Below are 25,788 nucleotides of genomic sequence, written 5' to 3'. Positions count from 1 at the left end.
CCCCGGGGGGGGGGGAGGTACTAATACCGTATCCGAAGTTCAGTCCAGAGTCACTAGCAGGGTAGACGATCACTAGATGAGACGCGAGGTCCGAAACAGGGAGCCGGGCGGGGGAGCAGGAACACTGGTAGGGCAGCAGCAGGAAGCCAGGCGGGTAACAGGAACACTGGTAGAGCAGAAGCAGGGAGCCAGGCGGGGAACAGGAACACTGGTGGGTCAGCAGCGGGCAGCCGGGCGAGGAACAGGAACACCGGAGAGTCAGGAGCAGGAAGCCGGGTGAGGAACAGGCACACCGGGAGTGCAGATCTAGGTCTGGGTAAAGCAGGTACTCCACAACGACGTTGCTCCCACAACCTGGGACCGGGCTGCCTGACCTTTATCTTCTTCTAAGGCCGGGGGCGGTCCCGGCCCCCAGGAGCCCCGCCTCTCCTGGCCTTAAGGCGAGCACTCCTCCTGGGAGAGACCAGTTCCCTTCGCCTCTCTGCCCTAAGCCTCTGCAGTTCAGGAGAGGCCGAAGGGTTACTGGGCCCCGGGGGAGGCTCACCTGTAGCCACTGAGTCCTCCAGCACCTCTGGGGCCAGAATGGTCTCACCTGGTGCCTGCCCCTGAGGATCTGGCACAGGTGCAGGCTCCTCAGCATCTAGGCCTTGCCCCAGTTCAGCCGGCCCTGGAGGCGGGGACTCCTGTGCCGGCTGGGATTCCTCCGGTTCACTCTCAGACTCGGAATCCCAGGCCATCACACCTAGCAGATTTCACCGTTTCATCCTGAGTATTCCATTTCAACAGCAAGTTATACATCTTTGACAAAATCTTAGTTTTGGGTTCTAACAGTTCTGTTTCTAATTTTGATTTCTCCACCTGGAAACCAATTTTCTTGTCCGAATTATATGCCTCCATTATCTGATAATAATGAAGCCAATCTCGCACTTTGTTTTTTAGTTTCTCAAAACTCTGCAATTTCAGTCTATCTCCCTCTTGTTCCAGAATTTTCCAATATTTCGGCCACTTGGCCTCCATATTGAGCTTTTTCTGTGCTTTTGCTTCCATCGGTGACAACCACCTTGGGGTTTTGTTTTCCAGTAAATCCTTATATCTTATCCAGACATTAAACAATGCTTTCCTAACAATATGATTCTTGAATGCTTTATGTGCTTTGACCTTATCATACCACAGATATGCATGCCATCCAAATACGTTGTTAAAACCTTCTAAATCCAAAATGTCTGTATTTTCAAGAAGCAGCCATTCTTTCAACCAGCAAAAAGTTGCTGATTCATAATATAAAGTTTAAAGTCTGGCAGGGCAAATCCACCCCTTTCCTTTGCATCAGTTAATATCTTAAATTTTATTTTGGGCTTCTTGCCCTGCCAGACAAATCTAGAAATATCTCTCTACCACTTCTTGAAGCAATCCATTTTGTCCACAATTTGCAATGTTTGAAACAAAAACAACATTCTAGGCAAAACATTCATTTTTATCGCAGCAATACGACCCAGCAGTGAAAGCTTCAAGTTTGACCAAATTTCTAAATCTTTTTTCACTTCGGCCCAGCATTTTTCATAGCTGTCTTAAAATAAATTCCCATTTTTGCTGTCATATTAATCCCCAGGTATTTCACTTTCTTAACCACTGTCAATCCTGTCTCATTCTGAAACCCCTCTCTCTCAATCGGTGTTAAATTTTTCTCTAAAACCTTGGTTTTTAACTTATTCAGTTTAAATCCTGCAACATGACCAAATTCTTGAATCAGTTCTAAAACCCTTTTAGTACTAGATTCTGGCTCCTGTAATGTCAATACCAAGTCATCTGCAAATGCTCTCAATTTGTACTGTTTAGCTCCGACTTGTATACCTTTAACCAACTGGTCCCTTCCAATCATATTCAGCAAAACCTCCAGGACTGATATAAAAAGCAATGGAGAGATTGGGCAACCTTGTCGTATCCCTTTTTCTATCTTAAATTCTTCCGTCACTACATTATTTACAATTAGTTTAGCCTTTTGTTCTGAATAAATTGCACTTATACCGTTTTCAAAGCCTTGGCCTACCCCCATCCCCTGTAGGTTCTTCTTCATAAAACTCCAAGAGATATTATCAAAAGCTTTCTCCGCGTCCACAAATATCAAAACTGCTTTAGTATTTATGTTCACTTCTAGTTTTTCCAAAATTTTAATTATATTCCTCAAATTGTCAGACAAATGTCTTCCCGGGAGAAAGCCCGTTTGGTCTTTATGAATCTCTTCCATCAACACTTTTTTCAATCTCTTGGCCAAAATGTCTGCAAAGATTTTGTAATCCACATTAAGTAATGATATGGGGCGGTAGTTCTTAAGCTGAGTCTTTTCAGTCTCTGTTTTCGGTATAAGTGTAATGTACGCATCTTTCCTCGACTCTGGTGCTGCAATATTTCATTGCAGACTTCCTTTAAAGGCTGTATTAACCACTCTTTCAAGGATCTATAATATCTAGAAGTCAGCCCATCCGGTCCTGGAGATTTGCCCAATTGCATGTTTTGGATCTACTTCCTGTTCAGTTATTTTATAATTCAACATTAATTTACTTTTAAAAATTGTAGTCCAGCCACATTTAATTTACTTTCTTGAGAGATTTTTTGTAATCCATTTGTCTTCAGAAAATCGGTCTATGTCCATTTCTTTCTGTGGCCCTTGTGTGTATAGTTGTTTAAAATACCTCTGGAAACAGTTTCTGATCTCAGTTGGATTATGTATGTTCTTTCCTTCCACTTCTAAATTTGTAATAGTATTTAATTTTTGTCTTTTTTTCATTTGCCAGGCCAGCAATTCCCCACATTTGTTAGCTGATTCAAATGTTTTTTGTCTCATTTGTTTAATTTTCCATTCTATTTCCTGATTCAACATTTCCATATATTGTACTTGATAGCGTTCATTCCAGTTTTAATGGTTTGTGAAATTTTGTTAAAACATTTGTTGTGTTAGCCATATATGAATTGTACAAGTATGTCTCTGGTAGATTTACCAGGATCCAGAGTGGAGTGCCCATTCCTGTATTTAAATTTTATGTTTCCATGATTTAGATATGTGATTTTGAAACAGTAGTTCAGGGGAGCCTTAGGTTCTTTAGAAACTTATCAGAGGCTCTGACTGACAGCACTGACCGATAACCTTTTCTGAAATACAACTTGCACACCTCCCACCGCAGAGAGAACTTTGTTGAATAGGCAGTATTTAAATGCCTGCCTGGCTAAATAAATACATCTTCCCCTGTAACCCACAGCTATAAGGAAGTGATGGGTTTTTGTAAGTGCACTCTCAGTTCACGTGGGGTGATAGGGAGCCCCATCACACATGATGAGCATGCAACTCAGGATGCTCCTCAGTAATGATCAGGAGCTTCGTGGTAGATGAATCACTTTCCTGTGATTCCAATCGGAAGCCGTGCCTTGGTTTCTGAATGTTTTGGAAGTTGAACGGACTTCCCGAACAGATTCTGTTTGACTTCCAAGTTAACACTGTATTTGGAATGTGTGTAGTGATCAGAGCTCCCATATATTGGGCGTCACAGAAGCTGGCATGCCTGACATCATAGTAGACCGACAGGTCACAAGAGAGGAATATTTTGTCCTCAATCATATATTTTTAATCAGATGCGCCCTCCTGCTTAACTTCACCTAGCCTCTGGGGGGTTTCCAGGGTCTCTTCACTGCTAGGATGATGGGGTAAAGCAGCTGTTTTGGCTCAAGGCCAGTGTGCAAGGAAAGCACTCTGCCCTCACAAAGATTGGGAGGAAGTGAGCAGATTGAGGAAGGCAGCTCTGGGTCAAATTGGCCCACCAACAGGAGTAGGAAAGAAGGAAGTAGCAGGGGCAGGTGAGAAGCTGCAACTCTCAAGGCAGTGAAATAGCGAAGTCTGGGTTGGGAGACCAGATGTCTGCAGAGCAGCCTTCCCCCTAACTTGATGTCCTCTCTGTAATTTGGACTACAACTGCCATTATCCTCAGCTAGCGTGCACGACTCATGCTGCACGCCACTAATATTTGTGTGGTATTTATTTTACAAGGTTTATATCCCCTCTGGTTGCAATGGAACCTTGAAGTGGTTTACAAACTAGCAAAACAAGAAAACCAACAGCAGAAACAAGTTTAAAGCAACAGTTTAAATAAAAAATAGTTAAAATCAACAGCATGCTGAAAAGCAGATGTCGACATTCTACATATCTAGATAGGCTTGTCTAAACAAAAATGCTATTAGCTGGTGCCAAAAAGAGTACAGTAAAAGCCCCTGCAATCTCTGTCTTATTCTTGTTAAATAAAATTAAAGCAAAAACAGTCTTCCTGTCAGACAAGCACCACAGTTAAACCCCCATAGTTTGGGCAGGGAATACCATAATGGGTTTAACACAACTTACCACATGTGATATTTATTCCTCTGTGCCAGATGATTTTCTGTGGAGTACTTACCAATTCCAAGAACTCATTCAAGTTTATGTTGGTTCCACTATCTCACCCAGTCAGCTAATGCTATTGATAGATGCAGTTGTAAAATGTTTCACAGCAGATCATAACACATTAGAAGAAGAAGAAAACAACCACATAGACTGAATTTCCAGTGCTTCATTGAAAAGACTTGCTCTGATTAAAGTGCTGGTAAAACTACATCCTGCAGGGACCCACTTTCAGTCAATAGGACATATATCAAACCAGTCTGTTTTATCTATCTAGCCCAGTATTATCCACTCCAGGCATAGGCAAACTCAGCCATCCAGATGTTTTGGGACTACAATTCCCACCACCCCTGATCACTGGACCTCTTATCTAGGGATCATGGGAGTTGTAGGCCAAAAAACATCTGGAGGGCCGAGTTTGCCTATGCCTGATCCACTCTGACTTGCAATGGTTCTCTAGGGTTTCAGGCAGAAAAGGATCTATCTCAAGAGCAACAATCTGATCCTTTTTAAATAGGAGATGGCAAGGTTTGAAGTGTAGACCTTCTGCATATGAACCCTGAGTGTCACCCCTGGCAGAGCTGTGCCCCCTCCCAAACTTTCTGACACAAAGAGTGCTAATAATTGGTCCCATCAATGCTATTATAGCAACATCATATCACTTTTAGAAGTCATGGCCTCACCCCAAAAGAATCCTGGGAAGTGTAGTTTAAGCAGGCTGAGAGTTGTTAGATGACTCCCCCCTGCGCAGAACTACAATTCCCATAATTCCCTGGGAAGAGGGAGGGATTGCCAGTTAGACCACTCAAGAGGACAGTAAATATGTACAGCAGTCCTATGACACATTCTTTCCACAAAGAGCATGGTCAGTGAGCAACAGGAAGATGAGTTTAAAGCTCTGCTGTTTAAAGGAGTTGCCTTCTTCTTTCAGAGCCAGTGTGTTGTAGTGGTTAAGAGCGGTAGTCTTGTAATCTGGGGAACCGGGTTCGCGTCCCCGCTCCTCCACATGCAGCTGCTGGGTGACCTTGGGCCAGTCACACTTCTCTGAAGTCTCTCAGCCCCACTCACCTCACAGAGTGTTTGTTGTGGGGGAGGAAGGGAAAGGAGAATGTTAGCCGCTTTGAGACTCCTTAAAGGGAATGAAAGGCGGGATATCAAATCCAAACTCTTCTTCTTCTTCTTCAGTGGAAAACAGCCTCATAACTGTGAAACAATTCTCTTGAACCAACCAGAAGCTGCAGTAAGAATGTTTCATAACAGTGATTATACTCCTGCTCCATCATCCATGCGTCAGTTAAGGCTCACCCACACCTGCTTACCCCATGAAAACCCACACTTCACTTCTGAATTGGAGCAAACATCTATCGGGTTTTCTCTGGATTGGTGTTTGCTCTGAGTTAGTGCTAAAGACCAGTTTTTTGGGGGGAAAGTGGTGGATCAAAGGCAAAACTGCATAGACTCATGCCTAGAAAATGTAAGACAAGCAGAAAGAAGTGTGGAAAAGACCTTACTCGTAAATTGTCATCCAGTTTGAAATGCTTGGTTGTTAATGTTTGTATTACAGTGTTGGCTTTTGGGTTTTTTTACTGCTTTGATGAAGCATTTGTGTTGGAGGCTGGGTAGTTACAACACATCTATACTTCTCAGCAAGAACATTTAGCAAGCTATGATTCACTAACGTCTTTTAACTGAAGTCAGTGGGGCGTTGAGTACCTCCGGAAAAAGAACACACAGTGGATTTCCCCAGGAAATAAGGAAGAAGTAAGCCTAGAATAAACACGAGTCACTTCCACAATGTTTTCATTTTTCTTTTTTTAGATTTATGGTTTTCAAATGATGCTCTGGGCAACCCTGGGGTTTATTTATTGTTATTGTTTGAGGTTTTTCTTAAACCCCATCCTCCCCAGGGCAGTATGTAAAATATATAAATACAAATGTCTCTCCATCCATCCATCCATCCATCCATCCATCCACAATTACAATAAAACCATCAAACTCAAACAGCCATCACAGCATAAAATGGTAAATGGCAGCAACTAGCGGTCAAAGCAGTCCTCAGATTATGGACCAAAGGCTTGAATCTTATTGGCATTTTAAAAGGCAGGGAGACAACCAAATTTCCCCAAAGGTAAATTCCATGCACAAGGTGCCACCATAGAGAAGGCCCAACCACCACTGCCCCTTGCACCAGTGTCATCAAGTATTTGGGGCCCAAGCCATTTACAGTCCCAAGCCTTTCTTGAAAACTTACCATGTTTTTCAAAGGAAAGATCATTCTCAGTACACAAGCTTGTCTACGGTTCCTGATCTTTTCCTACATTACACAGCTGCAGCAGTGGATGTTCTCCAGGGAGAGTGCTCTTGCTTATGGGATACGGCTCAAGAAGTCTGGTCAAGGTCTCTGAAAACTGACCAGGAACCTCAGAATATGCCCTATAATCTCCCACAATGCACAGCAGCAGTGGAGCAGTTAGGGTGTAGGTCCCACAGCAGACGAGTCAAGGCAGAAAGGCTTCGCCCTTCATTAAGAGGGCTTGAAAACAACTTCTTTAGAGCAATTCTGCCAACTTACAAAATCAGTAATCTTGTTCTTCTTTCACAAAGGTAGTTTTGACAGATGAGAGAACGTGTATAAAGACAGCAAAGCTGTGTGCACTTTCCCCATTTTTTTTAATATTTATGTATTTTTATAGATCCACAAAATGGATCTATAAAGTCTCCACTGAGATGCAGTGTAAAAGCAGTTTTTAGAACTTAAAAAAACAACAAGGGTGTCATGTAATACTTTCACTTGCCAGGCTTCCCCCTGACCCACCCACTCCAAACTTCAGTCTAGAGTCATGTAGCAGTGACATTTCAGAAACAGGAATCCCAACTTTTAGGAAAACACTGCAAGATCTTTATACGGATGTTTATCAATTCAAAGATGTGGACCTGCAGGGAGCAGATATATTTGGATAAGGCTGAAGTCCTAGCTGTTTGTTGTCTTTCAGTTTTTGCACTATGACTCGAGCAACGTCCTCTCCTTGGCTGTCAGTCGTGTCGAGCAGCTGCCTGACTTTTGAGGTCCTTGTAGGTTTTGTGCTGATAAGTTCATAATCTTCTTTCATGATTAAATCCCTTGAAAGGAGGGCGTCCAAGGACTGGTTAAGGCAAGCCTCCGTCATCTGGTTGACTATGTCTTCTCTTCTGGTTTGGATCCACTGGTGAGCCACAGTTTCATCTTGCTGCTCCTGCTGCTGCAGAGTCTGCAGAGTCTGCAGCATAAAATCTAACAAAGGGCAGAGGGGAGAAAGATGCCAAAGGTGTGAACGCATACGAAGAGCATCAAAATGCAGCAGAACTATTTGAGAGAGAATTGCCTTCGTTTCAAAATACCAGAATTATTTATCTGTGTCATTTCAACAGTGCCAAATCAACAAAAACCTCTAAGCAGCTTGCATAAAGCAGTGCAAAATATTCATAATAAAAAATACCCCAAATCTGAAAACCAAGTACAGTCGTACCTTGGAAGTCGAACGGAATCCGTTCCAGAAGTCCGTTCGACTTCCAAAACATCTGGAAACCAAAGCGCAGCTTCTGATTCATAAGCCCTGTCGGACGCTCGGCTTCCAAAAATAGTTTGCAAACTGGAACTGGTTTGCGGAGTTCGGGAGCCATAACGTTTGAGAACTAAGCTGTTTGAAAACCAAGGTACAACTGTAGACATAAAATTTATCAAAATATGAAAACCAAACCAAATATGATTAATAAAGCTGTATATCTGGGTAGGTCTGCCTAAATCTTAAGCAGGAACTGAAAATGAGAGTGCAAAGGAGTCTGCCTAATGTTTATAATGAGTATTATATTAGTCAACTGAATCAATTTACAGCTTCATTCAAATAAATCAGATAAGACTCTTTTTGTTTAGATGACTAGGATTCCAATCTTGATAACTAACCATTGCTTATCAGTCAGATTCTCAAAAGAAATACACGCATTTACAAGTACATTCGAACTACTTCCTGCACTGCAATTCTTTCCCATCTGTAACAGTGTCTCTTTTTAACCTCTTTTTGTTTTATATTCACATGAATTTGCAATGTATTTAATGATGTGAATCAAGTTATCAGAACACTAATAATAATGGTTTAAATAGATGCACAAACCAGTTATTTTGCAGACATATGCTGCCCAGTCCTCCCTGCATTTATTCAGAAAGAGGTCCCACAGTGTTTAATGCAATTTACCCCCCAGTTTGCAGAAACAGCAGCCTCAAAGTAATAAACAGTCCATCCCCAACTTACAGTCTGAAGGACTTTATTTATATCGTTGCTCAGAATGTGGTTAAGTAGAAGTCATTTGTGGTACGTTCACAAGGAAGCTTTGAAAGGGAACAGTTGCAGAGTAACATTTTCTGGTCAGAAAAACTGTATAAACTCATCCTCAGAAACATAATCAAAGAGGCAAAAGAGGGAAATGCGGGTGAATTTGCATAAGCTGCATCAATGCTTCTGTGTTCAGAGACCTGATTTAGCTGTACTACACACCATGCTTCATGGCAATGTTACTCAATACTCCAAGTGATAAAGTGAGATGGAGACAAGGAAAACGAAGGTTCGACTTCTGTACCTGAGTTACTTCTTGGTGGCTGACGTGGGTATGGCGTGGAATTTGAGGAATCAGAACTATCTGTGGTGGACGAGCAGGAGTTTTGTTGAGATGCATAAGACGGAATAGTCGACGGCAGCGAGCGATTTTGCTTCAAGCTAATCAACGAGTGAGGTTCATCCAATGAGTCATATTTACCTGTAATGAAGACAGAGTGGTTTGTATGATTTTTTTTCCAATTTTGAATTCGAATCACACCAAAAACAAAGCCAGAAGTCATTTTGCATGCTTAATCATGCATCCAGTCTTCTGCAGCCCAGATAGGAAAGCTGAAAAAATTCACATCTGGCAAGCAATGCAGATGTGGAAGGCGAAAGATTTATACGATCTGAGGTGAAACCAAAGAATATGGAAAAATTGGATTTTTAATAGGTAAAAATTTAATGTTATAATATATTAAGATTAAAGATCAGGATAATAAGGAGGGAAAGGAATTGCTGAACTAATAAATTGAACTGGAATACAAAAAAGGGAGGTATGAGGAGGTCCGGGAAACAAGTAAATGAAAGATAAGTGATGTAAAGATGGAATTATTTTTAACTGTTTTTCATTTTCTATTTTTTTCTTTTTCATTATGTAATATTATGGAAACTTTAATAAATATTTATTAAAAAAAAAGCAATGCAGATGTGTACATGGGTAGACGAGTCTAAAATGCCTGGGACCACACATTTTCATAGCCCTTCTGGCATCTATGGTGGCTCATTTACCAGGATTTATATTTTGCTCTAAGAGGCTTAGTTTGGTCAGAATCGAGTATACACCTCTAGAATTAAAGCCAAACGTATTACTATCAGCCACCATAGCCACTAGAAGGCCATGAAATTTTGTGTCCGGGGCTTTTTAGACTCGTCTACCCTTGTACTATCTGAGTCATGGAGTCACATCAGTGTAGATGCGCCCCTTTGCTTTGACCACGGTCCACAAACGTGAGGCCGCAGCCCATAAATGGAGGAGCTTGCCAGGGCTGGCCCAAGGCATGGTGCTGCTCCAAGCTGCAGGGCCGAACAATTAGAGAGATGTGGCTCCAAATCCCTTTTATGTCTTGCAGGAGGCTGATTCTAGGATCGTCTGCTGTAGCTGTGCAAGATCTGGAATCTGCATCCCACAAGCCTTTGCAACACAGGGAGTCTGGGGAGGGGACACTTAATGCATCACATGCTATATCACTGGTACCTCAAGAAATAGTGCAGGGGTCAGGAAGGCTTATCTTGCCTGGGCTGGATCAGTTGTGCGAAGATCCCTCCATGGGCTGGATAATGTGTGCGCACCTGTGATTTTCGGCATCTGCGTGTGCGCAGATGCGATTTCCGGCACCGCGGAGGCAAGTCCCCGTGCTGCACCGTGCTGATTTAGCGCAGTGCGCAAGCAGGCAGCTCATGGGCCAGTCAAATGACCTCCGCGGGCTGCTTCCAGCCCATGGGCCTTAGGTTGCTGGCCCCTGAAATAGTGTGGTCTGAAGTTCTGTGTGGCCGGGCTGACTCCAATCTTTTTCACTCAGTGCCATATGATGACAATGTAACATAGCAGCTAGAATGAACACCCAATCAGCTTGTCCAGATGTGAACAGTCAGGACAAACCTGTTGTAGCTTCATGGCCCCCAAGCTTTCCTTCATTTTTCTACTACTTCTTCAACCAATTAGTATTCCATGGATCCCTTAATGGAGCAGACGGAGGCTGCATTCAGGAAGCACTTTAACTTTGCTTTTCTGACATTTCCTTTATCTGATAATCTCTGCATTACCGTATATGTAATCTGTCACAGGACATAAATGCCACTTCTGGAAATCTTGCAAAAGTTTAGCAACCTGTTTCCATGTTGCTTTGAGAAAAAAATTTGTCTGGAACCCTGTTAACATGGAAAATAATGGGATGTGTGTGTGTGTGTGTGTGTGTGTGTGAGTGTGTGTGTAATGTTAGTCCCTACAGTTTCATGCCATGTGATGAGATTCATTCTTCACTGTTGTGGGTGAATCATGGGAAGGGGGAGGGGGGGAGAGCAAAAGCATGTATGGCCATGAAGGGTGAAGATCCTTATTTGGGACAGCTGTATATCCCTGCACTGTTAGGGGTTGGACTAAATGGTCCTCACGTTCCCTTCCAACTCTATGATTCTGTGACATGTCAAAAGATGTCCACTGTTGTGTCATGCCACACCCACTGGTGTGAATGAAACTCTGTACGGCATCGCGGTATATTGTCCAAAAGGTAACACAGTATAAAATGAACATTAGAAACCAGAACAGCATTATAACCCAGAAAACTAACATGATAATCCCCACGTCTGATGGCACCCTTGTTGTCTGTTGTCCCAGAATGTCGGACAAGAACCAATGGGTGGAAAATGCAGAGAAACGTATTTAATATAAAGTTGTGCTAGGTCAAGAGGGCTTACCTTCCGAGAGGAGATTGCACTGTTTCGATGTATCCCGGACAGTGTTTCGTGAAAGGTAGCTATCACATTGCGATGAAGAGTCCTGGAATGATCACAACATATGGAGCAAAAATTCGATAATGGTATTTACATTGCATTCCTCCCCTGCAAAATCTCCCACCTGAAGCCCTATGAAGGGATTATTACTATCCCATTTTAATACACAGCACATAAACACAACTTGATGTATACCTAGAGGGTGGTATTCAACTGCATTTTAATCAGAGCAGACCCACTGAAATTAACGAGCCTGAGGTAGTCCTGTTCATTAACTTCAGTGGGTCTACCCTGAGTAGGACAATCAATGGATATAAACCATTATTATTATTATTATTATTAAGTCCTGTCCATTAATTTCAAAGTGCAAAACTTTGTTGAATACTGCTCAGAGTTCCCTATTGTCTCCCAGGTAGATGTAGACCAGAGTTGGGCCTGCTTTGAGTTTAGCCACAATACTGTATGTATAATGTGCCTTCACGCTATGCCCTTGCAGGCGGAGGTGGAGAACTGGATCTGGCTGGCTCCTTCCTTATCACCTCCCCCTACCCTGTGAGCTATGTTTCACAGGTAGGTGAATGACATTTTACCCCATGTGGGCAATCAGCTGGTTGTCAGAGCTTGCAAGGATCTATGCAAGGACCTACGTCAGCCAAATGCACAACCATATTTGGGCCAGATGTGTCTTTCCATGTCCCACAGCTGATATGTCAGGTGTAGCGCAGGTGGGCATGGCTTAGCCAAACAGCCTCACAGGCTAAATGGCTTCCTCATCAGAGACCCGCTTGCTACAGATGTTTGCATCACACAGTCAGTCTACTTCAGGGGTCACCAAGCTTGCCAAACGATGGGCTGGTCCACGCTCCGTCCGTTGGAGGATGCACCCGGGTTGGAAGAGCGCTCGTGCGCATACGCACAGGCGCCATCAACCTGGAAGTTGGTCCACACACTGTGCTGGTAAGAGCCAGTGGTGGGGGGCGGCAGGGGTCGCCATATGCCGGATACACGAGCCCCGTGGGCTACTACCGGCCCATGGGCCTTAGGTTGCTGACCTTTGGTGTACTTAGTGCAGCCATGCCCTTCACTCAATACAGGAGCAAAGAAGGCCCACAAAATAGAGTTAATGCACAAAAGGAAAATGATTTAATACATGCAAAGTGCTTTAGAGTATATTACATGGTCCCTTCCAACACTACAATTCTCTGCGTTACAGAAATACTAAGGCAATAATAAAAGAAAAGGTCGCTTTACCTCTTGCGTACTGGGATTTAAAGGTATATTTAGAGATATTGATTCACCATCGGTCTTCTTGCTAGGCATACGAACACATCGCCACTCGTATTCAGCCTGAAAGAGACATTAGGAGGCTTGTATCAGTCACCTTTGGAACTGTGAAAAGAGGATACATTCTAGGTATACAATTTCAAGCTTCCTGTTTCTTTGCGTGGACAAATAACTTTCACTTTGTGTAGTTTCACTTTGGGTTACAACGTAGACTTACTTTGGCTTTTTTTAACTGTAGCACTGCCTGAAGCATAGGTATCTCATCAAAGGTTCTCAGCACGGGTTCAAGCTCTATTAAGCACCCTAAGCAAGAAAAAGGGAGAAAAACCACGTTCAGTCCTATACTATTAGCTCTTATAACAGTAAATTACTGAACTTTTGAAATCACATTTGTGGGGGGAAAGCGAATTAAGGGCACACACCATAAAACACACTGTAAGGATGCCAACCCCAACCCCCTGAAGAAAATTGCAGGCTTAAAAATCACTACACAGACACAGATCTGGGATATTCAACAGCCATGCATCAAGAAGGGCTACTAACAGATTTATTTATTTATATAGGCAGGCCATTGGGATGTAAAAGTCACAGCTTTCAGGCCTCCTACAACTGGGGAGACCAGCATGTCAATGTTACCTTGGCTTTCTGTTTGCACTGCTCTTTGGGTTGGAAAATACCCAGATTTCTATGGGTAAATTTATTTTTTGATACGGGCTGGAAGGAAATAAAACAATGGACCTGACAATGTAGTCCTTTGAATTATATATTATTAGTTAACTAAGAGAGGCGGGGGGGGGGGGAATTCATAGCAAGCAGGACTCTTTGCATCTAGCGAGGCACTGCAAGCTATTTGCTTTCAACATTGTGTCTACATTCCACACAAAATGCTTTCTGCTCTAACAACTTTTTACGACTTAGCATTAAGGAAACACAAACTCAGCCATGATGATGTGCTTCCTTCCTCCTCATGCAGCTAGCCAAGCCCTAGCAAATAGCAGGGAGGCTGGGAAACTAGCATGCTCAATGCTCAAGTGGCCACACAAAGATCAACAGGATTTCTGCCACTACAGCTGGAGTAAATCTACCTCAAGCCACTGATTTCAAGATCCCCGATCTAGAAGGTGGCAGCTAGTAAATGGCCAGCCTCCTTTTATTTTTTACCAGGGCCTTGCCAATCAGAAGGTTGGTGGCTCGAATCCCCGCGACGGGGTGAGCTCCCATTGCTCGGTCCCTGCTCCTGCCAACCTAGCAGTTTGAAAGCACGTCAAAGTGCAAGTAGATAAATAGGTACCGCTCCAGCGGGAAGGTAAACGGCATTTCCGTGCGCTGCTCTGGTTCCCCAGAAGAGGCTCAGTCATGCTGGTCACATGACCCAGAAACTGTACGCCGGCTCCCTTGGCCAATAAAGCGAGATGAGCGCCACAACCCCAGAGTCGGCCACGACTGGACCTAATGGTCAGCGGTCCCTTTACCTTTTTTTTATACCACTTTAACCGTCATGACTTCCTCCAAAGAATTATGGGAAGTGCAGTTTTTTAAGGGTGCTGAGAGACCTCCATTCCCCTCCCACAACCACAGTTCCCAGAGTTCTCTGGGAAGAGGGATTGACTGAAGAGAGAGGTGGGAAAACAGTAGGCTCTCCATAAAAGGCATCCAAAAGGATCAAACTAACTCCGGAATTATGAAGCCAGAGCTTCATTTATGGTACAGCTACATATCTGGAAAAGCAAACTGTCAGAGAACAGGCTGCAAATGACTCAAGGCAAGACCGCATTATTCACGAAATTTAACTTTGTGACTTTTGCCCTGATTATTGCGAAATGAAGGGAAGGAGGAGAAGCTGGTTATTTCAACATTTCAACATCTGACACTAGACAAAGCTTTTGCTAGCAGCTGCAGAGAAGTTTTTTTTTTTTTTTAAATGGGGGAAAGCAAGATTTAAAAGATGGTTCTTGGCAAGATAAAAAGGTGTATAACCCAGTTAAATCTTACAGGCAGAAAACTAAAAAATAAAACAGAAGCGGCAGTCACCTGAAAGCTCCCATAGTGAGAAATCTGAAAGATTAGCTTATTCACTCTGGGCAGCTTACAACACATAATAAAACATCAAATATTAAAAACCCGATACAGGGCTGCCTTCAGATGTCTTCTATAAGTTGTATCTGTACCATAAATGATGCTCTGGCATTCACATAACTCATGCAAATCATACACTGTAACTGTAATAGATGCAAATTTGGGTGGGGGGTCACAGACACTTGGCATGCTTCCAGAACTGTTCTGGCTGTATAAACACCTTACATTTAGATAACCCAAAGAATCACAGGAACTGTATCTTAACTTGTTCCAGAGCTATGATTCCCAGCACCTTAACAAACTGCAGTTCTGAGCAGTGTTAGAAATTCCCTGGGTGGCAGGCACATTTTGCTTCTGGTGCAGGTCCAAGTGTGGAGATTTCTGGGTGCCATGCTGGCATCAGACATCTCCACCCAGCCAGTTTAAAAACTCTACCTTAGTCCACAGTTAAAACCATTTCCATTTCCACTGTGTGTGTTTCTCCTTCTCGCATACTGGGACAAGTGAATAGTAAGAGCAAGCTACAGTCAAGCAAAGTGAGATCATAGAATCATAGAACTGTAAAAAGGTAAAGGACCCCTGGATGGTTAATTCCAGTCAAAGGCAAATATGGGGTTGCGGCGCTCATCTCACTTTCAGGCCGAGGGAGCCGGTGTTTGTCCACAGACAGCTTTCCGTGTCACATGGCCAGCATGACTAAACTGCTTCTGGTGCATGGAGGACTGTGACAGAAGCCAGAGCACACAGAAGGCTGTTTATCTTCCCGCCACAGCAGTACCTATTTATCTACTTGCACTGGTATGCTTTTGAACTGCTAGGTTGGCAGAAGCTGGGACAGAGCAATGGGAGCTCACTCCGTTGTGGAGATTCGGACCCGTGTCATCTAATCCAACCCCCTGGCAAATAGACATTCTGCTGTGCCGACCATAACCAAAGTTTAAGCATTTGGTGCCTAGCTTATATGTCCAACTTTCTAACACTGGTTCTTTGGATTCTTTGGGGGAAGCCATGTGCTTTAAATGCATGTGGAGTACAGAGCCTAAATTGAGCAATCTCCTAATCACACAGCCGGCACACAGCTTCCACTCACTGCCAAGAGGGGCTTAGGTGGAGGGCAATAGTTATGCTTCAATGAAATTAACAGAGATTATGCAGCAGCAGGAGAGTTTAGTGCCGCCTGCCAAGCTCCCTACCCTGCTATGCAAAAGGTGAAGCTCACTTGAGAAAGAAGGCCTTTCGTCTGGATTTTGCCCCCAGCCGGATTCCATTAACGACAGCATCAAGGCCCGGTGAGGAATGTCTAGCGGAAGATACTCGTTCCCAGTGTCCGGACGTTTTCCTTGTGACACGCTATACATAATCTGCAAGGGGTTTATAACATCTGTCAAAAGTAGATATTGCGCACTTATTAGAAATATGTGTACTTCTCACGCCGTGGCAAAACAACAACAACACACACATCCTGTGAACACAGAGACAATGTTGACCCTCTTAAATTATAAGATATTGCTACCAATCCCCCCTTCCTTTCCAAGTCTTCACAGTGTCATTTATTTAACCAAAGGGGAAAAACAAAGTCATTACAAGACTTTGTACATTACATTACAAGAAAGAACGGTCATTACAAAAAGCAGTAATAATTAGGGTTGTATCTAACGCTATTCAGAGAAGACCCATTGTATATGGCCCTATTCAGAGTAGACCCATCACAATGAATGAAGATGACTGCATTAGGTTCAATGGGTCTCCACTGAGTAGGGCAAGCACTGCGTTATTTCAAGGGGCAGGTTCCCCCTGATTGCTGCATGTTAAACCCAATCTTGCTGATTCTAAACAGAAGTTATGCAATGAAACTAAAGAAAGTAGTCTGACCTTCAAATGGCTGCTTTCTTGACAGCACTTCCCACATAATAATGGCATAGCTGTTCAAAAGTAAAAAAAGAGAAAAGTACAACATAAATGTAAATCAGTCTGGGACAAAATATACTCCGCCCCCTGGTAGGCTTCCAAATGTAGTAACTGAGGGGAACAGGCTACAAGGGGTACAACCTGAAGGCAGTTGGAGAACACAAACATTATGTTGGAATAAGCACTCAGTGGCTGCTGCCCTTCACAGCTGCAACCTGAGGTATGCCTTTCTGCATATATGTGCAACTCAAGGGTGAATAATCCTGTGCAAAAGTAAGTACAAAAGAAAGTGGGAAGAGCTTATTCAGACATGTATGCTTGGTAGCCTCACTCACACAAGCCTACATGACTGGATGCTACAGCCATCTGCAAAGAAACATGCATGTGTGAACTCATCCTTCCAGGGACTCTGCAGCCATTCTAAACATTTGGTGCAGTCCTGCCACAGGAAAGCAATTGGTAACACTGCAGATTGAATGGGTGAGATGCAAAACTATTATTTATTAAATTTGTTGACATCCATTTATCTATAAAAATATTTGTGTACCACTGTGTCATGCTGGCTTAAACCTTCAGAAATGAGTCTAATGTGATTTCAGATGCAATTGCAACCTGAAGTAGTAGGAGGTTTCAAATTTCGCCATGTCTAGCGAGTTAATTTTGGCAAATTTCTTCAATGTGAAGGTCATAAAAATATATTTTTTGGGTGTGAGGAATTCAAACCTGCTATTACCGTATTTTTCGCCCTATAAGACACACTTTCCCCCCTCCAAAAATGAAGGGGAAATGTGGGTGCGTCTTATGGGGCGAATGCAGGCTTTCGCTGAAGCCTGGAGAGCGAGAGCGGTAGGTGCGCACCGACCCCTCTCGCTCTCCAGGCTTCGCGGACCTCTCGGCAAGCAGCGGTAACGCTCCCGCTGCTTGGGGAGAGTTGCCTGCATCCCGAAGCCTGCGCGCGCTGATCTCAGCGCGTGCAGGCTTCGCGGATCTCTCCTCAAGCAGCGGGAACGGTCCCGCTGCTTGGGGAGAGTTGCAGGCATCCCGAAGCCTGCGTGCGCTGATCTCAGCGCGTCCAGGCTTCGCGGACCTCTTTTCAAGCAGCGGGAGCCACCGCTGGGCTCCCACGGCTTGCAGAGAGCTGCCTGTTTGGGGGCTGGGGTCGGGGGAAGCTCGGGCTGCCCCAGCCCCGCGCCTGGGGGAAAATAATTTTTTTCCCTTTATTTCCCCCCCAAAAAACTAGGTGCGTCTTATGGGACGGTGCGTCCTATAGGGCGAAAAATACGGTATTTTACTGACTGGAAAACATTTCACTTGGTAAATTTACAATTGATGAAGATGCACATAAACTGCTTTCAGAAAGCCAAAGAGTGTTAATTTTACTTTCTAACTAACCCTAAATAATAATAATAATAATAATAATAATAATAATAATAATAATAATAATTGAATACAGTGGTACCCCGCAAGACGAACGCCTCGCGAGACGAAAAACTCGCAAAACGAAAGGTTTTTTCGTTTTCGAGTTGCCTCGCAAGACGAATTTCCCTATGGGCTTGCTTCGCAAAACGAAGCTTGCCCCGGGGACAGCGGGTCTTCTCTTTTGAAGCAAGGGGCGGCCGGGAGATCGCTTCTCCCCACCGCCCCTTGCTTCAAAAGAGGTCCGGGGGCAGCGGGAAGCGCTCCCGCTGCCCCCGGACCTCTTTTGAAGCAAGCGGCGGCCGGGAGATCGCTTCTCCCCACCGCCCCTTGCTTCAAAAGAGGTCCGGGGGCAGCGGGAAGCGCTCCCGCTGCCCCCGGACCTCTTTTGAAGCAAGCGGCGGCCGGGAGATCGCTTCTCCCCACCGCCCCTTGCTTCAAAAGAGGTCCGGGGGCAGCGGGAAGCGCTCCCGCTGCCCCCGGACCTCTTTTGAAGCAAGGGGCGGTGGGGAGAAGCGATCTCCCCGTGCTCCGAAGCCGGGCGGGGGGGTGGGAACACCTGCCCCAGCCACCCCGCTTCGGAACGCTGCTCCGAAGCGGGGTGGGGGGGGGCGGGAGCACCTGCCCCAGCCGCCAGGCTTCGTAGCGCTGCTGCGAAGCCGGGCGGGGGGTGGGAACACCTGCCCCAGCCACCCCGCTTCGGAACGCTGCTCCGAAGCGGGGTGGGGGGGCAGGAGCACCTGCCCCAGCCGCCGGGCTTCGTAGCGCTGCTGCGAAGCCGGGCGGGGGGTGGGAACACCTGCCCCAGCCACCCCGCTTCGGAACGCTGCTCCGAAGCGGGGTGGGGGGGGGAGCACCTGCCCCAGCCGCCGGGCTTCGTAGCGCTGCTGCGAAGCCGGGCGGGGGGTGGGAACACCTGCCCCAGCCACCCCGCTTCGGAACGCTGCTCCGAAGCGGGGTGGGGGGGCGGGAGCACCTGCCCCAGCAGCCGGGCTTCGTAGCGCTGCTGCGAAGCTGGGCGGGGTGGGGGGGTGGGAACACCTTCTGAAGGCGGGCGGGGGGCGAATGTCTTTGTCCCCCCCTGCCTGCCTTCCCAGGGGCTTTTAAATCGCCCTGGACAGTGGAGAAGTCCTCCACTGTCCGGGGCGATTTTAAAATGCCGCCCGCCAGCATTTTAAGATTGCCCGGACAGCGGAGACGTCCTCCGCTGTCCCAGGGTTTTTTAAAATGATGGGGGTGAGAAGAAAAGCCCTTGTCCCCCCCCCCCAGTCTTCAGAAGAGGTCCGGGGACAGACTGTCCCCGGACCTGGTCTGAAGGCGGTTTCCCTAGGAACGCATTAATTGATTTTCAATGCATTCCTATGGGAAACCGTGCATCGCAAGACGAAAAAACCGCAAGACGAAGAGACTTGCGGAATGAATTAATTTCGTCTTGCGAGGCACCACTGTAATAATATTAATATTTAGTATAACTGCAAAGTACTTGGCAATCATTTCTATGCAATTTTACACACATTTTATTTGCCAACCAAAACTGGATGATATTAATTTAACCAAAATATCTTTTGAATTCCAAAGCCATGTTACAACCTTTTAGCACCCCTCATTTTTTGAATTCGAAAGCTGAAAAATTCAACACACCCTATGATACACCCAATACGCCGAAACATGCAAGGATTTTTAAAGAACATAAGTGTGCATCTTTTCTTAACTCTGTAATAAAATATAAATACCTGTATATATCATGCTTTATAGTTGCACGCGTTTTCTGACTGAAATCATAATCTTCAGGTGGCATGTAGATAATTGTCCCTCCCTCAGGCATTGATTTCTCACCGCGTGACAGTGACATAGATACCATGCGCCACTTTGACAAACCAAAATCTGCAATCTGGTAGGAGAGAAACAGGTACTTGGGACAATCCACAAATATAGAGCCCAGTGTGCCTGTCACATAGACTGGGGTGGATGCCAATCAGGTATGGGGAACCTCTGGCCCTCCAGGTGTTGCTGAACTTCAACTGAACTACAACTATGGTGTTCCATTTACCATAAACATTCTAAAAAATATCTTACTCAGCAAATGGTGCAACACCCTTGCATGACCACCCAAATCCTTACACAGCTTTATTACTTCACTTTTCAATGATATATTTAGTGCACGAGTCGCAAGACTGAACTCCACCCACTAACGTCCAAACCAACACAATGGAAACCGTTCTTTTTTTCCCTTAAGAAAACATAGTTGCGTTATAGATTGCCGCTTAATGAATAGCCAGACCAAATAAGCCTCCCAAATTCTTAAGCCAATAAAGGCAAATGTTTCTTGTTCACTGAGGCAATTTTGTGACCACAGTTCATTTTTTTTAATGACAAAACCCCTCCAAAAACCAAGTTTCTAATCATGAGTGACAAATATTGGTTCATAAGCATTTAGGCACTGTCTGGTGAAGTCTCAGGCTTTTAGGATTCAGCAATACCTTATAGTGATGAGAGAGAAAGAGTCATTCTTCATATCTTTGTGCCGCCTTAAATTTGTAATTTTGAGTAATCTCCTTCTCTACAAAATTCCACCCTCAACTGTTCAGCTGCTCTCTATATACTGTAGAGTAGGTGTGGCAAAAAGCAGATTACGATCTACAGGTAGATCTCTAAGTGATTTGTGGTACATCAAGAATTCCTGACGCCCAACCATTTCACAACACCAACACCACACAGAGACACTACTGAAATGAAGAAAGCTTGGGGAACCAAGAATGGATTTGTGTGTGGAAGAACTGTGAGCTCAGTTCAGTTCTGGTATTCTTCACAAATCTCTGTGCTCAGCAGCTGTTCAGAGAGATTTTGCTCTTTAATTCTAAGGCTATGTACATACCATACACTGAAAGCACACAACTCCCCCAAAGAATCTTGGGAATTGTAGCTGCTAAGGGTGCTGTGAATTGTAGTCCTGGGAGAGGTAAACTACAGCTCCCACAATTCTCTGGGAGAAGCCATATGCTTTAAGTGTATGGTGTGAACTCAGCCTCAGTGTCTTCTGCACAGGGCTCCATTTGACAGATCTTGTGAAACACAAAATAGAGCCCCAAAATCCAAAATGTGCCCTCCCTTGCTGTAAAGAAGCACAGGTCCTAGAGAGAGAAACATGCTCATACCTTAACATGAAAGTCACTGTCAAGCAAAATATTATGCGTCTTCAAATCATGGTGCAAGAGAGGAGGACTCATGTTGTGAAGATAATTTACTCCCAAGGCAATTTCATAAAGAATGCGAAACCTCAATGACCAAGCAATGTCAGGGTATACATTTTTCTATTTGAGAGAGAGAGAGAGAGAGAGAGAATGATGAAACACAAATTTAGGAGTAAGGCCCCCACACAATTAAAATGATACCGTTATCACAAAACTAAAATGACACTGAAAGGCGAAATAACTCATAACTTAAAAGCGATAAAAGCAACAGAAGAACCAGAAAAATGTTATGCAATGTGGTGGCCGTTTCTTCACTATGCAAATGAACTGGTCGTAAGGAAAAACTCTCCGAAGCATCTTTGTCGATATGGCTATCCTGAACAGTACGGCTTGAGCTATATTCTATCTGTGATGGTTGTCCTGGGACATTAAATACTGGATAGTTTGGATTTTTGGATTTGATATCACTTTATCACTACCCGAAGGAGTCTCAAAGCGGCTAGCATTCTCCTTTCCCTTCTTCCCCCACAACAAACACTCTGTGAGGTGAGTGGGGCTGAGAGACTTCAGAGAAGCCCAAGGTCATCCAGCAGCTGCATGTGGAGGAGCGGAGACGTGAACCCGGTTCACCAGATTATGAGTCTATTGCTCTTAACCACTACACCACACTGGCTTAAAAGCTCTCTGCCCTGCTTGGGGGGCCAAGGCCCTTTTGGTGTGCTGGCTCCAGAATACTAGAGATGTATGGATTATATGGATTATGGATTATTAATCCATAATATGTATGGATTAATAAACATCATTCATGTCAATATGCAACCCTGATACCTGGTATGGAGGTTTTCAAGGGGGGAGTGGAACCTCCTGCCCACAACATGTTTAATCTGAGAGCAGGCCCTCCTTTCAGGCTAATGCTGTATTTGTTTGACCAGCAGAAAGGGTCTTATGCCCTACTCAGGTGTTCAGAGAGTTGGGTTCAACTGAAGAGCACTGTCTCTTTAATTCCCCCACTCCCTCAGGAAAAAAAAAGCCGTGGGCTCAATATACTTACGCTGTGTAAAAGTTGGTTCAGTGACCCACTTGGCATATATTCCGTCACGATGCCCAGAAATTCAGGTTCATTGCAAATCCCCAGAATTGGCAGAATGTAACTGAACCTTGCCTGGTGTAAAATTTCAGCTTCTTTTAGAAGATTGTCTCTCTCACTGCAGGGACAGGAAGAGAAGGACAAACCAGTTTTACCGCATTTGAAGCTTGAAATATGCAGCTGTAGGTTAAAGCTCCAGAAGGAGTTCATTCAAGCAGTCTGCTGAAAACCGCACACTGTGAGAGGGAAGTAATGACTAGGGGAAAACAGTAAGTTAATACCAATAAAAATGCATTAACGGCCTTTCTGTACGAAATCACATTCAAGGTGGTCTGCAATCAATGAAGTTGAACAAATATCAAGGGTGCCTCCAGCAACCCAGTTATTGAGTATGTGTCCTAATCTGCTTGCACAAAACTCACACGGGCTAGATTATATACAGACTTAATGGTGCACCAGTGGCGTGTGGTGAAATTTTTCATAGGGCTTTGAGAAGGAGGCACCAGGCCTCAGACAAAACGCTCCAGCATTCTGGCAGAGGTTTGGCTTAGTGCTACATGCAAACCACCTCTCTAGTTGCAGAGACTAGCTGTGGCACAGAAGTGGGTAGGACTTGTCTTGCTACTGGACTGGCATTTTAGGGATTTGAAATACAACAAATGAAAGCAGTTTATCTTGTTAAGTCACTTTTGGGACTTTTTCTTTAGTATAAAGTGACTGACAAACAGAAGAAGAAGAAGTGGGAAAGGATCACCCACAAATACAGCGAGATCTAGTCTTCTTCTTTACCTTTTGGCATCCTTGAGAGGTTTGCACTGAGCAGAGTTAAGGGTTAAAGGGAAAAGGGAAAAGAAAACAGAAAACACAGCACTGAGTAATTCTTTCCAGCACTGCCCAGTCCTGCAAGAATGAGGTAGTGAAAATCCCCTAAGCCACCCATTAACCAAAAGCCACATTGCGGATTCACATGACTAAAAGCACACTTTTCAAATGCATCTACAAAAACTACAAATTTATATTTAGCTAAATTAACAAAGCTAGCTAAATTTCAGATTTCCATGCACCTTCCTTACTTCACAGAATTTAAGGCACAGTAAGTCTGGTGACCCTCAGGAGGGCAGTCTCCTATCCAGCCACTGACCAGCCCCAGACCTCCTTCAGCAAGACAGTGACCTCATCTGCCTTCAAGAAGCAGAAAAGCCAGGCAGAACATTTTCATGAACAAGTTGTGGTACATTCCCCACCACTAGTGAATATTTGCTGTTCGAGTTCCAGCCAGTCAGCCAAGCTCCCCTTCAGAATACTATAAGGGCCTCAAGCAGGAAATTCCTCTCTTCCACTCCCCACTCCCCAATTTCTGTTTTACTTTCCAAGTCAACACTCATTATTTCACAGCTTCTAGAGCCCACCAAACATGCTTTTTGGGGTGGGACGTTGTTCTCTTTTGATTTAAATAATGGTTTGTTTGTTTGTTTGTTTTACTTTTCCACACCTGAGGATCCACCTGGACACTCAGATGCTTCCCTCTTATTTATCAGTTGCCCCCTTGGGCTCCAGTCCTATTGCCACAGGGGTACTGAACTGGCTATTATTAGAGAGAGATAATCACTTCCTCTTCTGATTTAGGTTGGTCTAAAAAAATAATAATTATGCTCAGTGCTTCTCATAAGTCAGTGTTTCTTGAGCTTGGGTCCCCAGCTGTCGTTGGACTCATTTTTGAGAAACAATGTCATTAAGTGCATGAAATTATTTCTAGGAATTACCTAATTCTTACAACAATGCTGCAATGCAGGCTATGATTGTCATCATACCACACATAGTACATTCAGTAGAAATAAATGACTTATTCAAAGCTGCCCATTGTGTTTGTGGCCAAACTTAGCTTTCAAGTGAGCCCTTAGCAACATCACCCATGTTGGAATGGCTTCGCTACATGCTGCATTAATTGCATTGTTTGCAATTAATAGTTTTTTAAACAAATTCCAGCGGGACTGCAGTGTGTGTATGTGTGTGTGGGGGGGTAGTTTAACCATTTCCTCACCATTTATAATCCCTCTATAATTGCTAACTGTGTGGGGTGATGGGAGGAGGAGGCAATTTCTATTGCAGTAATTCCTGGAGGGGAAAGGGTTAAACTTCACACATTGTGCTCTTGATAGAAACTGTCCTGCTCCTAAGATGAAAAAAAATAAAAAATAAAACTTCTGATGTGGTTGCAAGGCATACAGTTACTATGATATGTAATTAGACCCATTAGTAATTACAATGTACTTTCTGCTTACTAGGATGCTGCAGGGAGACGTGTAATTGACTTGCACATCCACTGTTCACATTTCAACACCATGTCTGAAGAAGGATTGGTGCTTCTCCCTTGAAGGACAGTCAATTAGCTGCACCCATATCAAGTGGAACTGAAAGACTACTCACACATCACACTGAAATGGCAGTGTGCCTTTATGGCAAAAGAGCCAGCGTGGTGTAGTGGTTAAGAGCGGTAGACTCGTAATCTGGTGAACTGGGTTCGCTTCCCCGCTCCTCCACATGCAGCTGCTGGGTGACTTTGGGCTAGTCACACTTCTCTGAGGTCTCTCAGCTTCACTCACCTCACAGAGTGTTTGTTGTGGGGGAGGAAGGGAAAGGAGATTGTGAGCCGCTTTGAGACTCCTTAGGGTACTGATAAAGTGGGATATCAAATCCAAACTCTCTCTCTCTCTCACTGAAAGGGAAATGTCCCAAGGTCGCCTCCAACACGTTACAGAAGTTCCCCATACCTTATAGAGCAAATTTATGGGATGTGTAGGGAAAAGAGAGGACACGAAAGCGCCACTGTGCAGCTAAAACCCCTTGCACTTGCAGACTTGTTCAGTAGGATACTGCCAGGGGTGGACTTCGGTACTATGAGCAAGCCCAAAATTTGGCACCCCAAATGGATTTTCTCAGTTGTTAACCTTCTCAATTTTGCGCCCCCCTCGGTTCAGTGCCCTATGCACTGCCCTAAATCCAGTGCTGTATACTGCCCTTAGTTTTTCAGGAATTTCTTCAGACTTGACCTAACTTTCACAGTTGCCACTTTCACTGTGTTGTTAGTTTTTATATTGTTTTTTCAAAGCATTCATTACTTGAGAAGCTCAACTTACACTGCCTACAGCACCCTCCCCTGCAGCTATGGTAACAGTGATCAATAAATGTTGAAAATTCAGAAACCAGACGAACCTAATACAGTATTCAGAATTGTGCTATACCATTCTTCCTTCATTGAGCTACCTTAAAGCACAAACAGCCACTCCTTCTCCATCACACACACCTGCAAATATTCCCTGTTTT

At 44.3% G+C, this 25,788-nt stretch overlaps 1 protein-coding gene across 1 annotated transcript in view; it reads right to left on the bottom strand.

Moving 5' to 3' along the window:
* Positions 1–6,203: 6,203 nt before the first annotated feature.
* Positions 6,204–25,788, bottom strand: part of RIPK2 (receptor interacting serine/threonine kinase 2) — a 28,477-nt gene continuing 8,892 nt past the window's right edge. Inside the window, exons 2-11 of the mRNA XM_081204718.1 lie at positions 22,429–22,582; positions 21,342–21,497; positions 19,920–20,077; positions 16,735–16,784; positions 16,082–16,243; positions 13,004–13,089; positions 12,754–12,849; positions 11,467–11,548; positions 9,032–9,208; positions 6,204–7,691 (exon numbers count right to left, since the gene is read on the bottom strand). Of these exons, the coding sequence (XP_081060844.1) occupies positions 7,336–7,691; positions 9,032–9,208; positions 11,467–11,548; positions 12,754–12,849; positions 13,004–13,089; positions 16,082–16,243; positions 16,735–16,784; positions 19,920–20,077; positions 21,342–21,497; positions 22,429–22,582 (1,477 nt within the window). The 3' untranslated portion in view covers positions 6,204–7,335. The remainder of the gene's footprint in view (positions 7,692–9,031; positions 9,209–11,466; positions 11,549–12,753; positions 12,850–13,003; positions 13,090–16,081; positions 16,244–16,734; positions 16,785–19,919; positions 20,078–21,341; positions 21,498–22,428; positions 22,583–25,788) is intronic.

Source organism: Podarcis bocagei (genome assembly GCF_964188305.1).
Source record: "Podarcis bocagei genome assembly, chromosome: 8".
NCBI classification, from domain to species: Eukaryota; Metazoa; Chordata; class Lepidosauria; order Squamata; family Lacertidae; genus Podarcis; species Podarcis bocagei.
The sequence above is the reverse complement of the archived record's forward strand: the minus strand, read 5'-3'. Positions and strand labels throughout refer to the sequence as shown.